This window comes from Durio zibethinus, chromosome 12 (genome assembly GCF_047325235.1).
Source record: "Durio zibethinus cultivar Kanyao isolate XHJ-2024 chromosome 12, ASM4732523v1, whole genome shotgun sequence".
Taxonomy (NCBI): domain Eukaryota; kingdom Viridiplantae; phylum Streptophyta; class Magnoliopsida; order Malvales; family Malvaceae; genus Durio; species Durio zibethinus.
The window spans coordinates 8,925,854-8,943,221 of record NC_143173.1 but is presented as its reverse complement, the minus strand read 5'-3'; the positions used below and the strand labels follow the sequence as shown (position 1 = coordinate 8,943,221).

Sequence of the window (17,368 nt, the reverse complement as noted above, 5' to 3'; positions counted from 1 at the left end):
CATAGGTCATATAAGAATATTTTTAAAATAAGATAATTTATTAAACACGTTGAAAACAGAAAAAAAGAAAAAGGAAAATAGAAATTTAAATAAAAAATTAAAGAAACAAAAAAAAATTGAGAGCCAAGGTTGTGCCGCATGACAGGTTCTATGCTCAGTTAAGAGGAGCATGTATAAATTAAAAAAAAAAAAAAACTAAACTAAAAAAAGGGAAAATTTTAAATGTTGCATTACACTTTATCAATATTTTTCTTACAAAATTATTTAATTAAAAAATGAAAAAATCCAAAAGAGTATTTTTTTTAATCAATAGTATTAAATGGGTCTCAAATTAATTTTTTTTAAAAATAAGATAATTTATTAAATATGTAAAAAATAGAAAATTAAAAAATAGAAATTAAAATGAGAAAAAAAAAAGAAAAGCAAAAAAAATAAAGGAGTTTGGACACGTGGGTGGTCCCATATTTAGTCAAAATGAACACAATTTAAAATACGAGTGGTAATACAAATATAAAATATCTCTCATATTTTTCTTTTAAATATTAATTTAATTAAAAATAACAAATATATCATAAACTATTAATCTTAGAGTAACTTAAAAAGATAATAACAAAATACAAAATCACTTTTCCTATTATTTTATTTGTAACTTTCATATAATTTTGATTTGTTTCAATAATTTTGTTGTGATTTAAAAGAAAGTAAAAAAAAAAAAAAACTCTTTTTTATTATTATAATTAAATTCATTTTTACAATTATATTTTTCATCATCATAAATTTTTTTTTCTATTTTCCCTTATTCATCATAAAAATAATTAATATTAAAAACTTCATACTATCACTAAATAACAAAACAAAAACAAATTTAATTACTTGACTTGTAACCTAATAAATTTTATCTTGAAATAAATATTAATTATAGTTTAAAAGTCAAGTTTAGAAAAAATAACAATTGAAAGATGCATATGAACTAACATGTAAAACGAGAGGCCAAAGTTTGGAGGGAATAATTTTTCCCCTATTGCTGTTTAATGTATTGGGCAAAATCTAAAAATTACTTAGTACTGTTTAATAATATAAATTACTGGATGAGAAAATCAAATACAAACATAATGATATAATTAAATTTTTGTATTTGAAACTTGCATATATTTAACACTCCATTTGGTAAAAAGAATGGAAACGAAAAAAAAAATAATCTAAAGGTTAGAATTACAAAATAACAAATGCGATCATAAATCCCAACCATTAAATTACAAAATAACCGTCGTCCTTACCAACACAAAGCTAGAGTCGAAAAGGCTAGAGTTGAAATGAATCAAGCATTGCTTTTAGAGTTTTTTGGGACGTTGACCACTGTTTATCATTAGCACTAGCCACAAACAATACAACGGTGCTTCCTTTTGCCGTTGCTTTTGCAAGATTGTGGGAACCTGTCAGAGCAAATGGTGTCTCAAGAACATATTTGTAGTACTGCAAAAACGACCAAGCTTTAAAATGAGAAAGACAAGTTTCAAGAAGAACAAACTACAATATAACCGAGTAGCTATCTCCATAAACCATAGATTACAATTCCAACAACCATATATAGTTACAATATTACATGACTTAGTTATTGCACATCATACAATAAATGCAAGATAATAATATTCATATACATGTATGTAAAATATAAAAAAATTATTAAATCAATATCCGTGTTGAAAATTTAAATACATAACACATTTTTTTATTTTTATTAAAATTTTAAATTATATTACTTTTCTGTCATTTTTTGTATCATTTTGTTTAAATTGTCAGATAATAAGACTTAATATTGCATAAATTAAAAAGCGGTAAAAGTAATGGTAGTAATAACGGCCGTGTTGGAGAAAAGGATTGGTAAGTAGTTGTACGTACCGTCTGTTGTCCAAGTCTTTCAACAGATGTTTCAAGGAGTTCATCTGGATCATAAGAATTTCCAGTGACAAAAGCACCAAGAGAGGCAATCACTTTCTCGGGGCTTCCAATTTCTTCAATTGTTGCATTAGGCTTGTTGGTTAGACGTATCAAAGGAGATGCCACCACCTGGACTTTCCCCTGATTTTCATCTTCAAATTTCACTTCAACCCATGGTTCTGCACACTTTGGCTGGCAGTAATTGCCTGATAATATGTTGGCCACACGACTTTGTTTCCAAGTTGGTGGAATAAGGAATTGGTATGGCTGCACATTTCCTGCAAAAAAACTAAACTTCAAGCATTATTAGCAAGCACATACAAAATCTAATTACAAAATGAGATTAAGATCACCGAAATTAAGAGGAAAGAGTGAGTTGAAAAATGAGACAGTTATTGGCTTACAACATGACTGACTTGGATAGGTGATGAAAGTATACCTGCGCGTAGAGCTGGGGTGTCTTTGGGGGAGGCCTTGAAGACAACGAAAGAAGGGTTGGTGGGAGAAGGAGGAAGATAAGACCCCACCTCCACCTCTTTTGCATCAGAAATGGGAGCTCCTCCCAACATCACTAGCGGCAACATTGCCAGTCCTTTAACCAATATTTCTCTCCTCAGACTCTTTCCTTTGTTATTATTGATATTGATCAGGTTCAGGTTTTCTTGCATTGATATATCATTTTGATTTGCGTTTGAGATTCTAAGTTTGATCAGTGAAGATTTCGAAGAATTTGGGAGGAACGGAGATAGGAGAGTTAGTGAAGCAGCAGAGGCCATGATGATATTGAAAATGTTGTTTTAACAGGAAAAGGGACGGCGGTTTGTGCTCACGCTCTTATCTGGTTTGGTCCCTTTTCGATAAGGAAAAGCCTCATAGCCACAAATACTAATAGCCCTAATGCTACCTATTTATTTACCGGTCGCAGCGTAACCACGTTCAATGTTTTGCCCTATGTGGTATTATGTTAGCAAAATACTCTCCAATTTCATTAATAAATTAAAATCAATTCTGTATTTTTTATTTTATAAAATTAAAGTTGAACTCTTATTCTTCTATAATATAATAACCCCAAATGTCATCTATTTATTTACTAGCGGTATTAATTTTTTCCAATGCTTTGCCCTAATCAATATGTTGATAAAATACCCAAAATAAGCTCTCCAATTTTATTAACATCTTTCTTTTCATATTAAAATTGTTTTTGAGGTTGGTTAATTTTAGTATCATGTTCATTATTATTATTGGATTACTTATTTGTTTGTTATATTATTTTTCCTTTTTGAAAAAATATTGGTTTTTGAGGGTTATACCGAAAACTTGTAGATTGGAATGTACTATTGAGTAGACAAATTAAATTTGAATTCATAAGTTTAAGCACCATATTTAGCTACTAAGATAATTTTTTTTTATAAACATCACCCTAAAGATTATAATTAAGATCAAAATATGTTTTTTATTAAATAATGAGATAAAAAAATACTATAATCTCAAACTAGTGTTTATGTATGCAAAAAGATTATAATAAAGATTAAATTTTTTTAGTTAAAAATTGAGAAACAAAGTGCTATAATTAGAGCTAAGCAAATGGTCAGTTTAGTTAATTCAGTCGTAAAAACCAAATAATTGAATTAATCGACTTAATCTATTATAAAAACCGAACCGACCACTATATATAAGGAAAACCGAAAAAATCAAACCAAATTAAGTTGATCGATTTCGATTGGTTTTTTTGGGTTAATCAGTTCTAGTTTTTATTTCTTGCATTAAACCTTAAATTTAATTTATGTAAGGATAGTTAAATACTCAAATACTCAATGCATAATCCAATAAGTTCAAATGTTGTTAATAATACTCAAATAAAAACACAAATACAATACAACAAAAATACAAACTTAAATAACAGTCCATGATTTATCTAGCACTAGCAGTTCATAACAGTCCATAAATATAAACTTAATTTATCTAGTACTAGCAATCCATAGCTAATAGTCCATAACATTCTAGAAACACAAACTAACAGTCCATAAACCACAATAACAATCCATAAGCCACACCAGTCATTGAGCAAGTCTGGAAAAAAGAAAAAAACCAAATTTGAAAATAAGAATAAAACATAATGAACTAATCAACACCAATACTCAACCAATTATATTCAAGAATGCCCACTGCCAATGAGCTTGCTCAACATTAATCATAAGGTAGTGAGCTTTTTCAACAACAATACTCAGCAAAGACATAAACAAAAAAAATTAACATAAACAAAAAAAAAAATAAATAATCTATTTATGTTACCTCAATTTATCAATACACTTTACCAATCAATTACGATATTTAATGCAATCTTAGATAAATCTAAACATACATAAAAAAAAGTTAGCTATAAAAATTTAAAGAAATAAGAATTGAAAAATAATAGTAGTAAAACTAAAATAATTACCCAAATCAATCTTATCAAGTTGCTCCACTTCATCCTTTGTGGCATTTGGATTAAAATTTGAAGATTCACGTAACTAATCTTAAGCACAAATAAGAGCTTACATAAGTTTAAGAGTTAAAGAACTCTTATATGCATCAAGCACACAACCACCAATGCTAAAAGCAGATTCAAAAGCAACTATGCAAGTGAGAACCACCAACACATCATGAGCTATATAGGAAAGGATAAGAAACCTATGATTATTGAGTCTCCACCAAAGAAGAACATCAAAGCCCACCCCTTCCTTAATAGCATCGGGCTCTTCATTCAAATACTTCTCCAACTCTAATTTATTCTCTTCTCTGCTTTGTTGCTTTATAAAACTACTAAACTCAGCCATAATAGCTAGTGAGTCAAATAAATTCTTAATTCCAATTTCATAAGTGGATTCTGTAACTTGACTCGCAATGATACTTTCACCAACTTGTTTAGATTAAGATTGCACCATGTTTTTGTATTCATTGAATAACTCACCAATTGCTTCTTATACTTTTTTCATCATCATTAAAGTTTGATCATAAGAATACATTTTCATAAAACAAAACTCCACCAAGCAAGTTTTTTCCTAAGATCAAGAATGGAAGCAATATAAAGTAATATATTCATTTTCTCCACATTCCCTTAATACTTGTCATATTTATCTTTCATTCTCTTAGCCATTGCACTCAATTCAACATCAACGTTCAATTACTAATCTTGTAAAATACCATAAACACCATAAATATCTTCAAAAAAATTATTAGAGATGACATATAAAGAACTTGAAACTCTAACTGCGAGGTTATAAAACTTTTGCAAGAAACGGCATAATCTTCTAACACTTGCCAAATTATTTTGATCAGGCACCCCATCTCCTAACATGAGCTCACTTCTATAGTAAAGATCAATATCATCAAAAGCCTCGAAAGCTTTTTCACACTTTTGAACTTGTTCCAACATCAACTAAGTGAAATTTCACCTAATGCTAACATCCAAGCATAACAAGCTCTTACTTTGAATGTGTTCATTGGCAACACACTCTTTAAACTTAGCCAACCTAGAGGGCGATTATCTTACATATTAAATAGGCCCTCTAACACGAGCAACCGAATCACTAATTTCCTTTAACCTATCACTCACAATAAGATTAAAAATATGAGCAATGCATATCAAATGAAGATATGCCTCCTACAATATTAGTTATTACATTGTTAATTTTTTTTTTCAAGTATGAGATTGCAACATTATTGGAACTAGCATTATCAATTGTAATAGCAAAAACTTTATCGATCCCTCAATCACACAAGCATTTTTCAATTGCCCTACCAATAGCATCCCCTTTATGACTAAAAACGAGATAAAAGTTTAATATCTTTTTGTTATGTTTCCAATCATTGTCTATAAAGTGAGCTGTGAGACATATATAATTGACTATTTGTAATGAAGTCCATGTGTCAGTGGTATAAGACACTTTTGTAGAAGACGATTTCAAGAATTGCCTTAGGCAAGTTTTTTTATTCACATAAATTTGATAACAATCCCTAGCAACAGTTCATCGTGATGATACACAAAATCTAGGACATTCAATAACCATATAATGCCTAAATCTTTTTGCTTCCACCAATCTAAAAGGTAACTCATCTATAATTATCATCTCAGCCACACCTCTCTTAATAGCATCTTGATCAAACTTCCAAGTATCTAAAGATCCATCTCCTTCTAAACTACGAACTAATTTTGCTTGGGAAAGATCATCACTACCACAAGAAAATTTCATACATGAACCTATGTGATTCTTTAATACAGATGTTTCATTTTTTTTGGGTGAGCATAAAATTCTCTATCACAATAATTGTATCTAGCTTTGAGTTCACCTTTGTCATTAGAAAATTTAATGAAATGGTCTCATACCTTCGACCATGTGTTTGGTCATCTCCTTTTTTGATTTAGTAGTCACAACTTCATTTTTTGTTTTATGTGAGTCTACTTGAGGAATTGATTGAGCCATCCTCTTATATCGGATTTCGATCAGTCATTTCATTCGACATCTTGAAAAAAAAATAAAAAGTTAAGCTATATATAAACATAAGGAAATGAATAGCATTTCTAGGACATGTAAGCAATTCAAAATAATTCATCAAGAAAATAAGAAATGAAAGTATATAAACATAAGGAAATGAATGTGTAGAGATGCTAATATGATCTTTTCATTTAAATAGATCTAAAACCAGCATGGTAGCATGTGTAAATATGCCAAATAGTTCTAAAAAATAATGTCTAGAAATTCAAAAGAAAGTAACCATGGAGAAATTGATGTTAGCTAGCTGGTCACAAATATATATATTAGTTTTATATATGTATGAATTTTATATGTTTTCATTAAATTATACCATATCATATTATTAATGAAATATAAATTTTTATAAATTTATAAAATAAGAGTTTATATTTAGTGTATAGATATTATATATTATTAACCAATCATATAATGATATTAATACATCATAAAAATTAATTTTAAGATTTTATTTTTGAGCAAAAAATAAAAGGCTACAAGTCAATAAAACAAGCATATTTGTTGTTATTAACAAACACTTCAATTAAGATAGGATTTAATAAATTAGTAACATTGGAGATGATGATATCTTAACATTTTAGATCCATCATCATCATAATAATATATTAGCAATCTTGAATAAATTAAAAAATAAAATAATATATATGGGACAAATTGTAATAAATAAATTAAAAACAAAATATTATATATATGGGACAAATTGTAATAAATATATTAAAATATATATTATATATATGAGACAAATTCTAATTCTTATTTGAGGAGGCATTACATTAATGGTTACACTATGAGACTGTAACCTAACAAAAGGTCAAAGGAAAAGGTAAGATTGCAACCTAAAACTCTTTTTTTTTTCTCATTTCTTTAGGCTTATGCCATCTGTGGAGGATGGCCCATCCTTTGGCAACCAAGTCCCCCATGAGGATATCACGGGAAGTCAATTTCTAGCATTCAAGTTAAACTTTGGGGCCTCAGCTATGGTCTTATCTTGGGATAGAAGCTAACTCACCTTAACGACACATTTGCCAGCATGTAAGCCAAGGGGGCTTCATGCAGTTAGCTATTAAACCCTAAATTTTTGTATGTTATAGCTAGCTAGTACATGGATCTTTCAGTGAAAGTGGTTTTTCTTTCAAAATCTTTTAGTGAAGGTGCTTCAAAATCCTAAGAAACAAAGTTGAAAACAAAGCTACTAACTTTAACGCTGCGAGAGGAACTGAAGAAGGAATGAAGCGACTCTGTAAAAGGAACTGAAAGATCTTGAAAGACTATGACTTTGTGAAAGGAATGAAGAATGAAAGAGGCAAAGGTATGGAATGATGTGATACAAGGACACAACGATAGCCTACAAGATGAAGGTGAGAGGCCAAAAAGACTATGAGATAAGAGTGAAAAAAAAAAAGAGAGAGGATGTGCAGTAGATCAAAGTGTTAAGACTTGAGATCGGTGTGTAGCAAATAATAAAAAAGAGATCGTAAGAAATCTGAGGGAGAAGATAGAGATCGTGTGGCAGTGAGATTGTGAGGGAAAATGAGAGATAAGAAAATGTTAAGAGTGTTGAGCGGCTAGGGTTCAGTAAGAAAAAAAAATCTAAAAAATGAGTGATTATAATGTTTTTATTTTAATTATTTATTTTGTATTAAATTGGGTATTTCAATTTATTCGATTTCAAATTTTAAACTTGAAAATTGACTACTTTAACCATTTAAACCAATAGGATACCTGAGATACCCGTATAATCCAAATTAACCAAATCGATTTATCCAAAAATTTTGGTTTTAATTGAATTTTACTCTCTCCTACCTATAATTTCAATATAAAAAAATTTGCTATAATATCAAACCAACTTTCTGTAGGTGAATGCCTAACTTTTAAAGTCTCTGAACTCTTGATCTATGTACTAATTATGCTTTTTATCATGCCACAAGTATTCCAAGACAAAAACGGTGACATGAGTGAATAAGAGAGCTAAAAGAAAAGAAAATGAGAGTTCGGGGTACTTATAGAGGAGTAAATAAATAGAGCTTTTAACGAATTATTTATAAATATATTCAATTTTTGTTTGTTTATTCCTAATTTATAATTATATATATTTTTGTTTTAAATTGCTTATGATTTGTTTATTATTCATGAACATATTTGTTTATTGTTAATAAACATGTTTGTTTATATATATTGTTGAACATATTCGTTTAATGTTCATGAACGAGTTCGTTTAACTTAAACAAGTCCAATACAAATCGAACATGAACATCCTATCATTTAAACGAATTGAGCTCGAACATAATGAATAATTTTCTTACCAAATACGAAACAACTCTAAAAATAAACAAATAAACTATGGACATACATTCATTTGTTCATATTCAATTCATTGACACCCTAGACACTTCTTCTCATAAGAGTAGGGTTTCAAAAATCAAAACTCCAATTAAGGGCAAGTCGAGGTTCAATCAAAGATTTAAGAAAGTTGGATCAAAAGCAAAGTAAGCAAAAATTCACTTTACCCTGTTGCCATCCCTATGTCATGGTAATAAAAAAAAATTTAACAAATTGTTGTATTTTCAAATCTTATAATGAAAAAAAAAAATACTATATTAGAATTTTATGCTGACTAATTTGTATGTATGTAAATTACATTTACTGTAGATATCTAATTTTTGTGGGTTAATTGTTAAATCTCAAATGTATAGTCTAATTTTTACATATTGAAAATTATATTGTTTTACATTATTTTATTTTATTTTTATTTCTTTATATATATTTTTATAACAATGATGATGATGATGATGATAGTAAAAAAGTAAAAAAAAACAACAAAAAAATTCAACTTATGCAACTCATATCAAGTTGCCCTAATACCAAACTTTGACAAGTTTTGCATCAAAATTTTTGGTGGCTTTGAAAAATCATCCTTCAATCTTAGATTTTCTAAGACCTGAATTCATATTCTAACATTATAAATCTAGCATTTTAGGAGAAGAATTTTTTAGATAGAACAATAAAAAAATCACCCACTATCAAGATCGCCCTAGCCTACACATAGACCACATTTACTATCACCACAACCTAAAAAAAAAAAAAGAACACATACCCTAAAAGGGGAGAAGTAGTGTTAAAAAACCACAAAAAAAAATCATAAAACATAAAAACAAAAATCACATGAAAGGGTTTAAGTTTAGGCAATTTAGGGTGTTTTGTGGCTAAATCTTTCGTGAGGAGGAAGAGCTCATTTATTAGAAGAGCATACTAGAAGCAAGTGGTGTTTGTCGTGGTGTAGAGAGGTTGTTTGGGCTTCAAAACTAGTGGCTTTAGGTTTAGATCTAGGGAATTAGGATGAGCTTTGGATGAAACTAACTGGGAAACGATAAAAAGAGGTCAAAAGGAAGATTTTGGTGTATTTTAAGCTTTAATTAGCACTGGCAATGAAATGTGGCAGTTGACATGGTAGCTGACCACTGGAATCTAGGTTTAGGTTAGCCGGTTGTAGGAATGTTTGAAAGAGAATAAATCTTTCTTTTGTTTAGAAAAGAGATGAAATGAATTAAAAAAAATGAGTTGGCTTTTGTAGTTGAAAAGAAAAAATATATGATCCATGCATGGACTCGAATGCGACCTAAAATCCTCGTGTCCAACTTGCTCCCAACCAAATTCATCTGTCATGAATTGGTCCAATTAAACTAGACCAAGCCAACGGTGAACCAAGTTGAACCACCAGAAGATCACCCGTCATTCTTAAATCGCCCTTGACTTGCTCCAAATTGCCTTGAATAGCAACCTATATTGATTTTTAAAACTGTTGACCAATTTGATTGACCTTTTTTTATTTTTTTTGTTTTATTTATATTTATGTTTTATATTTAATTACGCATGTTTAAAATTTAAAGTTATTGATTTTAAATAATAATGAAATAATAATAGAATTATTAAATAAAATGTTAATTTAAAATCTTTTGCATAGTAATAATTTTATCACAAAAATTAACTAATTTTAGAAAAAAGTAAAATAATAAAAGAAAAAAATAAAATGATATGATAAAAATATTTAAAATAATAAATTTTCAAACGGTTGCGAAGATGCAGCCAATAAACAAAAATCTTTTAAATTCTACTAGAATTATGGTAATTTTGAATAAAACTCCAATAATATTTATTTTGAATTAAAAATAAAAATGAAAAAAATAAAATTTAGATAATCAAATAATCGAAAGCGTAACAATTTTATGATCTTTCTCAAGATAAATGTAAATTAAAATCAATGATAAATTCTAGACGAATTACGAATGTTAATTTTTTAAAGAAATTTTTTTTTGTATTTTTGCCAGCATGATGAAAAATTCAAGACAAAATTGAAATAAAATATGATATCAAGGGTCCAAAAATAAAGAGTAGCAAAGAATAAAAGCAAAAAAAAAATTAATTACTAATTAAGACATTAAGAAATGATGACAATGACTTTTTGGGAATAATGAAAATCCTCTTAATCATGGAATTATAAGAAATTGTGAAAGAGTGATTTTATAAAAGGTTCTTACGTGTGAAAATCCGTCCAAATATTATCAAAATGATGAAAATTTTGGAGAAAAGATTCAAACACTGACGGTTTACATTTATTCCTAAGTAAGAGAAATATAAGGAAAAATAATAAATATTAATTAGTTAAATTTCTTTTTTATAAGATTTCAATAAATCATAGGAATAAAAGTATAATCATTAATCAATAACGTGGTTCCAAAGGAAATTGTGAATGAGTAATTTTCTTAAGAATTTGCAAAAACCATGTTTTTTTTCTAAATTTTACCAGAACAATACAAAATTTAGATGCATTTATAAAAATAAAAAATAATTCATTAAATTGTAAAAAAAGGTTTTTTAATAAAATCACAAAAGCTTTCATGAATACAATGACGAAGTCTTTTCAAGGAAATGAATGAATTCCTTAAATATTTTTAAGATTGAAAAAATTTTTAAAGATTTTACCAAAATTATGGAGAAATCTTATGAAAATTTTTAATATTTAAATAATTAAATTTAACTTAGAATGAAAAACCATTCAATTAAGACTATTTAGGGACAACACAAAGTTAATTGATATCATTTTTGGACGAGAGTTGTAGGGTTGCTAATCTTAAATACCCATCCTCTAGCTAACATTTAAGAACAGTTTACTTCATATGAAGTTTTCATACAAACCTTTTGAAGTTTGGGATGCCTTGGGTATTGGCATAGGTCAACACTTTTAGGGTTTAAGTAGTTTTAGGGTCTAGAGAATCTAGGGTTATGGGTTGGATTTAATGTTTGAGGTTAGGTTAGGTTTAAGGTTTGAAGTTGGTTTTAAGGTTTAAGGTTTTGGTTTTAGGGTTTGGAGTTGATTTTAGGGTTTAATGTAGGTTTAAAGGTTTAGGATTAATGGTTTAGAGTTAGATTTTGGGTTTTGGGTTAAGTTTAGGATTTTGGGTTGAAGGTTTTTTTTAGGGTTTAGGGTTAAGTTTAGGATTTTGTTTTTAGGGTTTAATGGAGTTTAGGACTTACCATGATTTTTGTGAACCTCCTAAAAAAACTCCAACATTTAGACAGATTTTTCGAAGTAAACCAAAAAACCATGATTTTGAAATTTATTTGGGGGGCATTTGGTTTACAAAATCTTAGATTCTGAGAGAAAGTATGATATTCGAAAAAATGTGATACCCGACGAAAAGTTTGATTTTCAAAGCACCCAATTTGCAAACTTTTATGTTTGGTTGAAGGGAATTTATGTTTATTAAATCATATATTTTTATCATAATATCTTTGACAATTTTGGAAAAAACCTTTCATTTTATTTTGGAACAAATAAACACGACAAATAAGACCTTTATCAAATGAAAGAAAGATTTTATAATTTTTTTATAAAATTTAAATCGTACCAATTATTGCGTTTGTATAAACAAAATGCAATAATTGATGTTATTTTTAAAAATTAACTATGATCAAATACTACATAATTAATAAATAAATGTCATAATTGGTTTCGTTTAAAATTTTACTTTACTTAATTACGTTGCTTAATTAAAAGAAACACAATAATTGCTTTCATTTAAAATTTTACTTTACTTAATTACAATGATTAATTAAAAGAAATGCAATAATTAAGTTTTTTTAAAAAATTACTTAACTCAATTACTCAATTACAACATTTAATTAAAAGAAACGTAGTAATTGAGTTTTTTTTTTAAATTACTTGACTCAATTACTACACTTTTAAATAAATGACGTAATTGAGTCTTTTTTAAACCATAAACCCTATTCACTCTTAATCATTTTGTTATAAAAGTTAAGGCTATTGAAGGCAATCCAAAGTACATAAAGACATTAAAATGTTATAAAAGTTTTTCCTAGCCGCTATAGCAGTCTATCATTATATACAAAAATAAGAAACGAGAAGCCGTAGAAGCAAGCTTTTTTCTTGGTACAGCCACCGGTTTTTATCCTTAAGCAGTCACCAAATGCGGACCAGATCGCGGAAGCACGCAAGAGTACGTAACATACTTGACTCTATCTAAAAGCACGACCACAAAGATCCGAGAAAGCGACTTTGGTACAATCATGTCATCTATATCTCCATCACCAGCCTCTCTGGGATCAATAAGCACAGAAACTACCATAGAAGAAGCAGTTTTATTACCTTGAAAATTCTCCCTTCGAGAATTTCTTCCAACACGCTGTTGGGTTATGTTCAGATCATGTCCCGATAGAGGAATAGGATGACCATGGAGAATCCTTCTGTTTCTTTGCTTGTTAAGCTGCGTAGAATTTTGCCGACGCTCATCAGAAACATTGGTAACTGGGGAAGCAGGAACAATGGCTCCTGGAGCAGAGACATCAAACTGGAACACTTCAGTGCACATGCCAGAGCTCAACATTGGTCCTGCAACAAAGACAAAAGAAACACAATCAATTTAGTACATGACACATACACCAAGAGCAGAGTTCATCTCGGTGCAATTGATTTTACTTCAATTTCAAGACAAAAAAAGCTAAAAATATAATGGCAGGCTTCAATAAGTCAGCAATACAACGAGACATGATAGACTCATTTTTAAATTCACGCTGCCAAAACCTAGCCAAGAGTTATTTTTTAAATCGTGTGAAACATCATTAGTTTGTTCTTCACGTTTAAATCCACACTGTCAGAACATAATGGAGTGTTAGCCACTAGTTATCATTAATTTATTTTAGTTCTTTTTCATTTTTGTTGGGAACAGGAGTTGGGGGAGTTGGCCACCACCTATCAACCATGATAAAAATAAAACCCAAGACTATTTGAACAGAAAATAAAAATTCTACTCATTCGACTCAGTACACTAAACTCTTAAATTCACAGCAAATGGTCAAGCTAAGCAGAAAGTATCTCATTGACCAAGTTTGTGCCACAATTATATAACGATTATCAATTTATACTGATTGCAGTAAAGCTACCTAACCTTAACCCCCAAACAGGGACTGCAGCCAAGTGAAAAGTTCTACACCTTATTTGGCTTCCAGCAATTACCAATATCTAAGTTAAAATTACATCCAATTTTACAGAACATTCACATCCAGAAAAACACCCTATGAAAGTAATTAGAAATATAATATGAAGATAATACCTGCCACTCCTTCCCGGAACCACTGCTGCATCTTACCATCAGCAACAGTTGACTTGAAATGGTCCTTCAAAGCATCAGCAGAACCTGAAGAAAGAGCCATCTGTCTTTTTGCAGGATTTCTGTATTCACAAGAATGCTTTCCTCTATTCTTTCTGGCATCAGGAATTGCAAGGGCTGGAGAGAAATTCTTAGGGATCACCAAACCTGTCTCCTTATTCTTTATTTGAGAAGCTTTGTGAGAAGCCACAGCTTTCTCACTGGCCAGAACAGAATGAATTATCAGGTTGCCATCAATTTTCACAAGCTTATCATTTCTCGGTACATACAAGGAAGCAGTAAGAGGCTCACTACCATTGCCCATAAAACCAGGTACATTAGGTGCCCCAATATCTTTCTGCTCAACACCAGTCTCTGATCCTCTACTGTGAACTCTATTGCTAACGTCAAATTTCTCATAAGAAAATGCCAAATCCCTTCTATCACTAGAGCCATTTAAATGACTATCAACTCTCAAAACTCTGCCACGATGCACTTCATAAAACCCATCGCCAACAAAACCAGACCCAACAGGCGTATTATCATATCTAACGTTCACAACTGGGACCAAACCACCAAACAATAATATGAAAAACAACATACCCAATAAACTAACACTAGCAACCTTCTTAGTTTTGCTCTCATTCTTTTTAGCTTTGGAAGCCGGTTTCGACTGCTGTTGTGATTTCAACCTAGGAATAGGAACCAATGGCACCTGAGACCCTGGCGGCTTCATCACATAGGGCGGAGCACAGGGAACCCATGGGTATGCCATCGGTGGATACATTGGCATAGGAAATGGCTGTGGAGAGCACATTCCAGCACCTCCACCACTGCCACCACCAGTGCTTAACTGCTGTCTCAAGGTAGCATTTTCAGCCATAAAATAAGCTATCTTATTATTCAAATCAGCAATAGTTGAATGCATTGCCCTAACCTTATCCTCCAGCTCTTCCACGTAATGCTTCTTACGCTGCCTTGAAAGCTGTGCACTCTCTCTGTTCCTCATAAGCCTCGCCCTCCTTTTCTCCTCCTCTTCGCTCAGCGCATTCGAATTATTATTAGAATTGGAGTTAGAGATTTTCACCGTGGGCAGCGATGATCTTCTGCACTTGCTGGAATCAGTTTCTTCATCGCCTTTCTTTCTTTTAGACAGTCGCCTTTTCCCCATTTCTTCAACATTAATCTTTTGATCGATGATGTTTCCGGAAGAATCCGGGGAGGCAACATTCGTCGCTTCAGAAACGGCCGAAGCACAATTTCCGGAGCCTAAAGAGGAGACAGGAGAGTGGGAATTACCTGAATAATCAGGGCCGTTGACACTGTCAAGTTCCGCAGATGACGTATTGAGGTACCTTTCGACGTCGGATTCGGGTGTGACTGAAGAATCGGGGATGAGAAAGTGCTCGGAATCGGAGGGAAAGTAGAATTGATCGATGTCGTCAAAGGTGAGTTGGAGATCATCGTTGTCATCGAAAGGAAACCCTAGATCTGATGAGAGATACAACGTATCCATTGGTGGTATGGCCAGCGATTCCAAATCGGAACCCAGATCGGGTTCCAGCGGCGCTTCCGCCATTAAATTTTGGTTTTGAGGGGTTTTACAGAGCAAATTCAGAGTGTTAGGAACGCAATCCGATGAAAGACCAAAGACTTCAATTAGTGATAGAATTTGCAGAATGGGAATTTTGTTTTTTCAAATGGTCGCTTTTATCTGAAAGGGTCCGAAGACTTTCCTTCGACGTTTGGCTTTGCCTCGTGGGTACGCGCGTTTGTCACTTTTTTTTCCTTTCCCGTTTTTTTACAACCTTTTCTTTTCCGTTTGTTTTATTCAAGATTTTACTAAGCTAATATTTATATTATAATCGGATAATATCGTGGCTTTTGAATTATAATTAAATATTTAATATAAATATGTTTTTTTAATTTGATAAATTCAATTTTTTTTCAAAAATGTCTATTTTATAATATATAAAAAATTTTTAAATAAAAATTTAAAATAATATATGCATTAGTATTTAATATACTATTAGTATAAATTTTTAATTATACAAGTAATGTTAAGAGATTGACACATGTTCTATTTCTATTTTAAAATAATTTTTAAAATAAATTTGAAAAGATATTTGTTTTATTTAATTGCACTAAAATTTTAGTATTTTCATACTTATTTTTGTATAATTTTCATATATTTTAGCTTGTTCGTTAAGATTTTTAACAAAATTACTCTTAAATACATATTTATCCATGCGTAGGTACAAATAAAAAAATTGAGAAATTTTAGATTTTTTTTATACAAATCTAGAGGATTTTTTATGCAATTTGAACAAATAACCTAAATTAGCATTAATAGACCACAATGATACTTAAGGAGTTTTCTTAACTTTTGTTAAATAATTTTTTAGTATTATTTTTATTTTTTTTTTGTAAAATGTAAGATAAATATGTTCATAAAATGTTTTAAAAAATTTATAAAAAAAAATAAATGAAGCACGTAAAAAAGGCATGGACGTGTGCATGGGTGCATAAATAAGCATGCAATTTCAAGACATTTCAATCTAGGTCCAAAAGCACAAAAAAAAAAAAAAAGAGCTGATGTGGCATTTTTAAAGGATGTAATTGGCCATTATTTTGACTTCTTAAACCACCCATTACACATGAAATAAGAACTTGCAAAGTGCTAAGGCATCAACCAAACAACAAAACTAGGGACTTGCACTTGTCATGGGTCGGGAATCAAGCTCCAAACTCATGCGGCTCTAAAACCCAAGAATAGACTCATTCGATGTCCTAGATCAACCTAACACTTGGATCGGTGCTCGGGCACTCAATGCTCTAGGGCTAGTCGACCAAGTTGCTACTAAACAAGGCTGAACAATAAGTGTTTGATGGAAAGTTAAAGAGAGCAATAGAGATAGGCAAGAGTAAACATGTATTACTCTAAGTTTGGTGTGTACAATAAGGGTGGAGGCACCCTCTATATATAGCTAAAGCCCCCTTACATCAATGAATGATATTAATCCTATTCTAAGGTTCATAAAGAGTCCAAAAATTACAAAAAATTACATAAGATTACAATGGAAAAGTTTAACTACAAGGACTTTGTCAAATAAAAGTTGGAACCAAATGGGACTCTTCCTTCAATAGTGCTTGTGCAGGGCCCCTCCCTGGGCCAATGCCTGGATCAGTTTTGCTCGTACCTTGGCTTACTTCTGTGCTTGCAACTTGGTCTAT

General features: G+C 30.5%; 2 protein-coding genes across 3 annotated transcripts; both read right to left on the bottom strand.

Annotated features, from left to right (window-relative positions):
- Nucleotides 1-1,113: 1,113 nt before the first annotated feature.
- PPD6 (thylakoid lumenal protein (Mog1/PsbP/DUF1795-like photosystem II reaction center PsbP family protein)) lies at nt 1,114-2,813 on the bottom strand. Of its 2 annotated transcripts, none has more exons than XM_022891035.2 (3): nt 2,378-2,813; nt 1,900-2,216; nt 1,114-1,473 (listed from the first exon to the last, which is right to left on the bottom strand). In XM_022891035.2, exons 1-3 carry the CDS (start codon nt 2,712-2,714, stop codon nt 1,303-1,305), a joined length of 825 nt encoding a protein of 274 aa, XP_022746770.2. In that variant the 5' UTR covers nt 2,715-2,813; the 3' UTR covers nt 1,114-1,302. The 2 variants fall into 2 exon arrangements, with proteins under 2 accessions (XP_022746770.2, XP_089597737.1); XM_089741611.1 differs by having other exon boundaries at nt 1,114-1,433; nt 2,378-2,808.
- A 9,942-nt stretch (nt 2,814-12,755) lies between these two features.
- On the bottom strand, nt 12,756-15,815 carry LOC111296385 (bZIP transcription factor 17-like). Its single transcript, XM_022890666.2, has 2 exons — nt 14,099-15,815; nt 12,756-13,377 (listed from the first exon to the last, which is right to left on the bottom strand). Exons 1-2 carry the CDS (start codon nt 15,711-15,713, stop codon nt 12,941-12,943), a joined length of 2,052 nt encoding a protein of 683 aa, XP_022746401.1. The 5' UTR covers nt 15,714-15,815; the 3' UTR covers nt 12,756-12,940.
- Nucleotides 15,816-17,368: the final 1,553 nt, after the last annotated feature.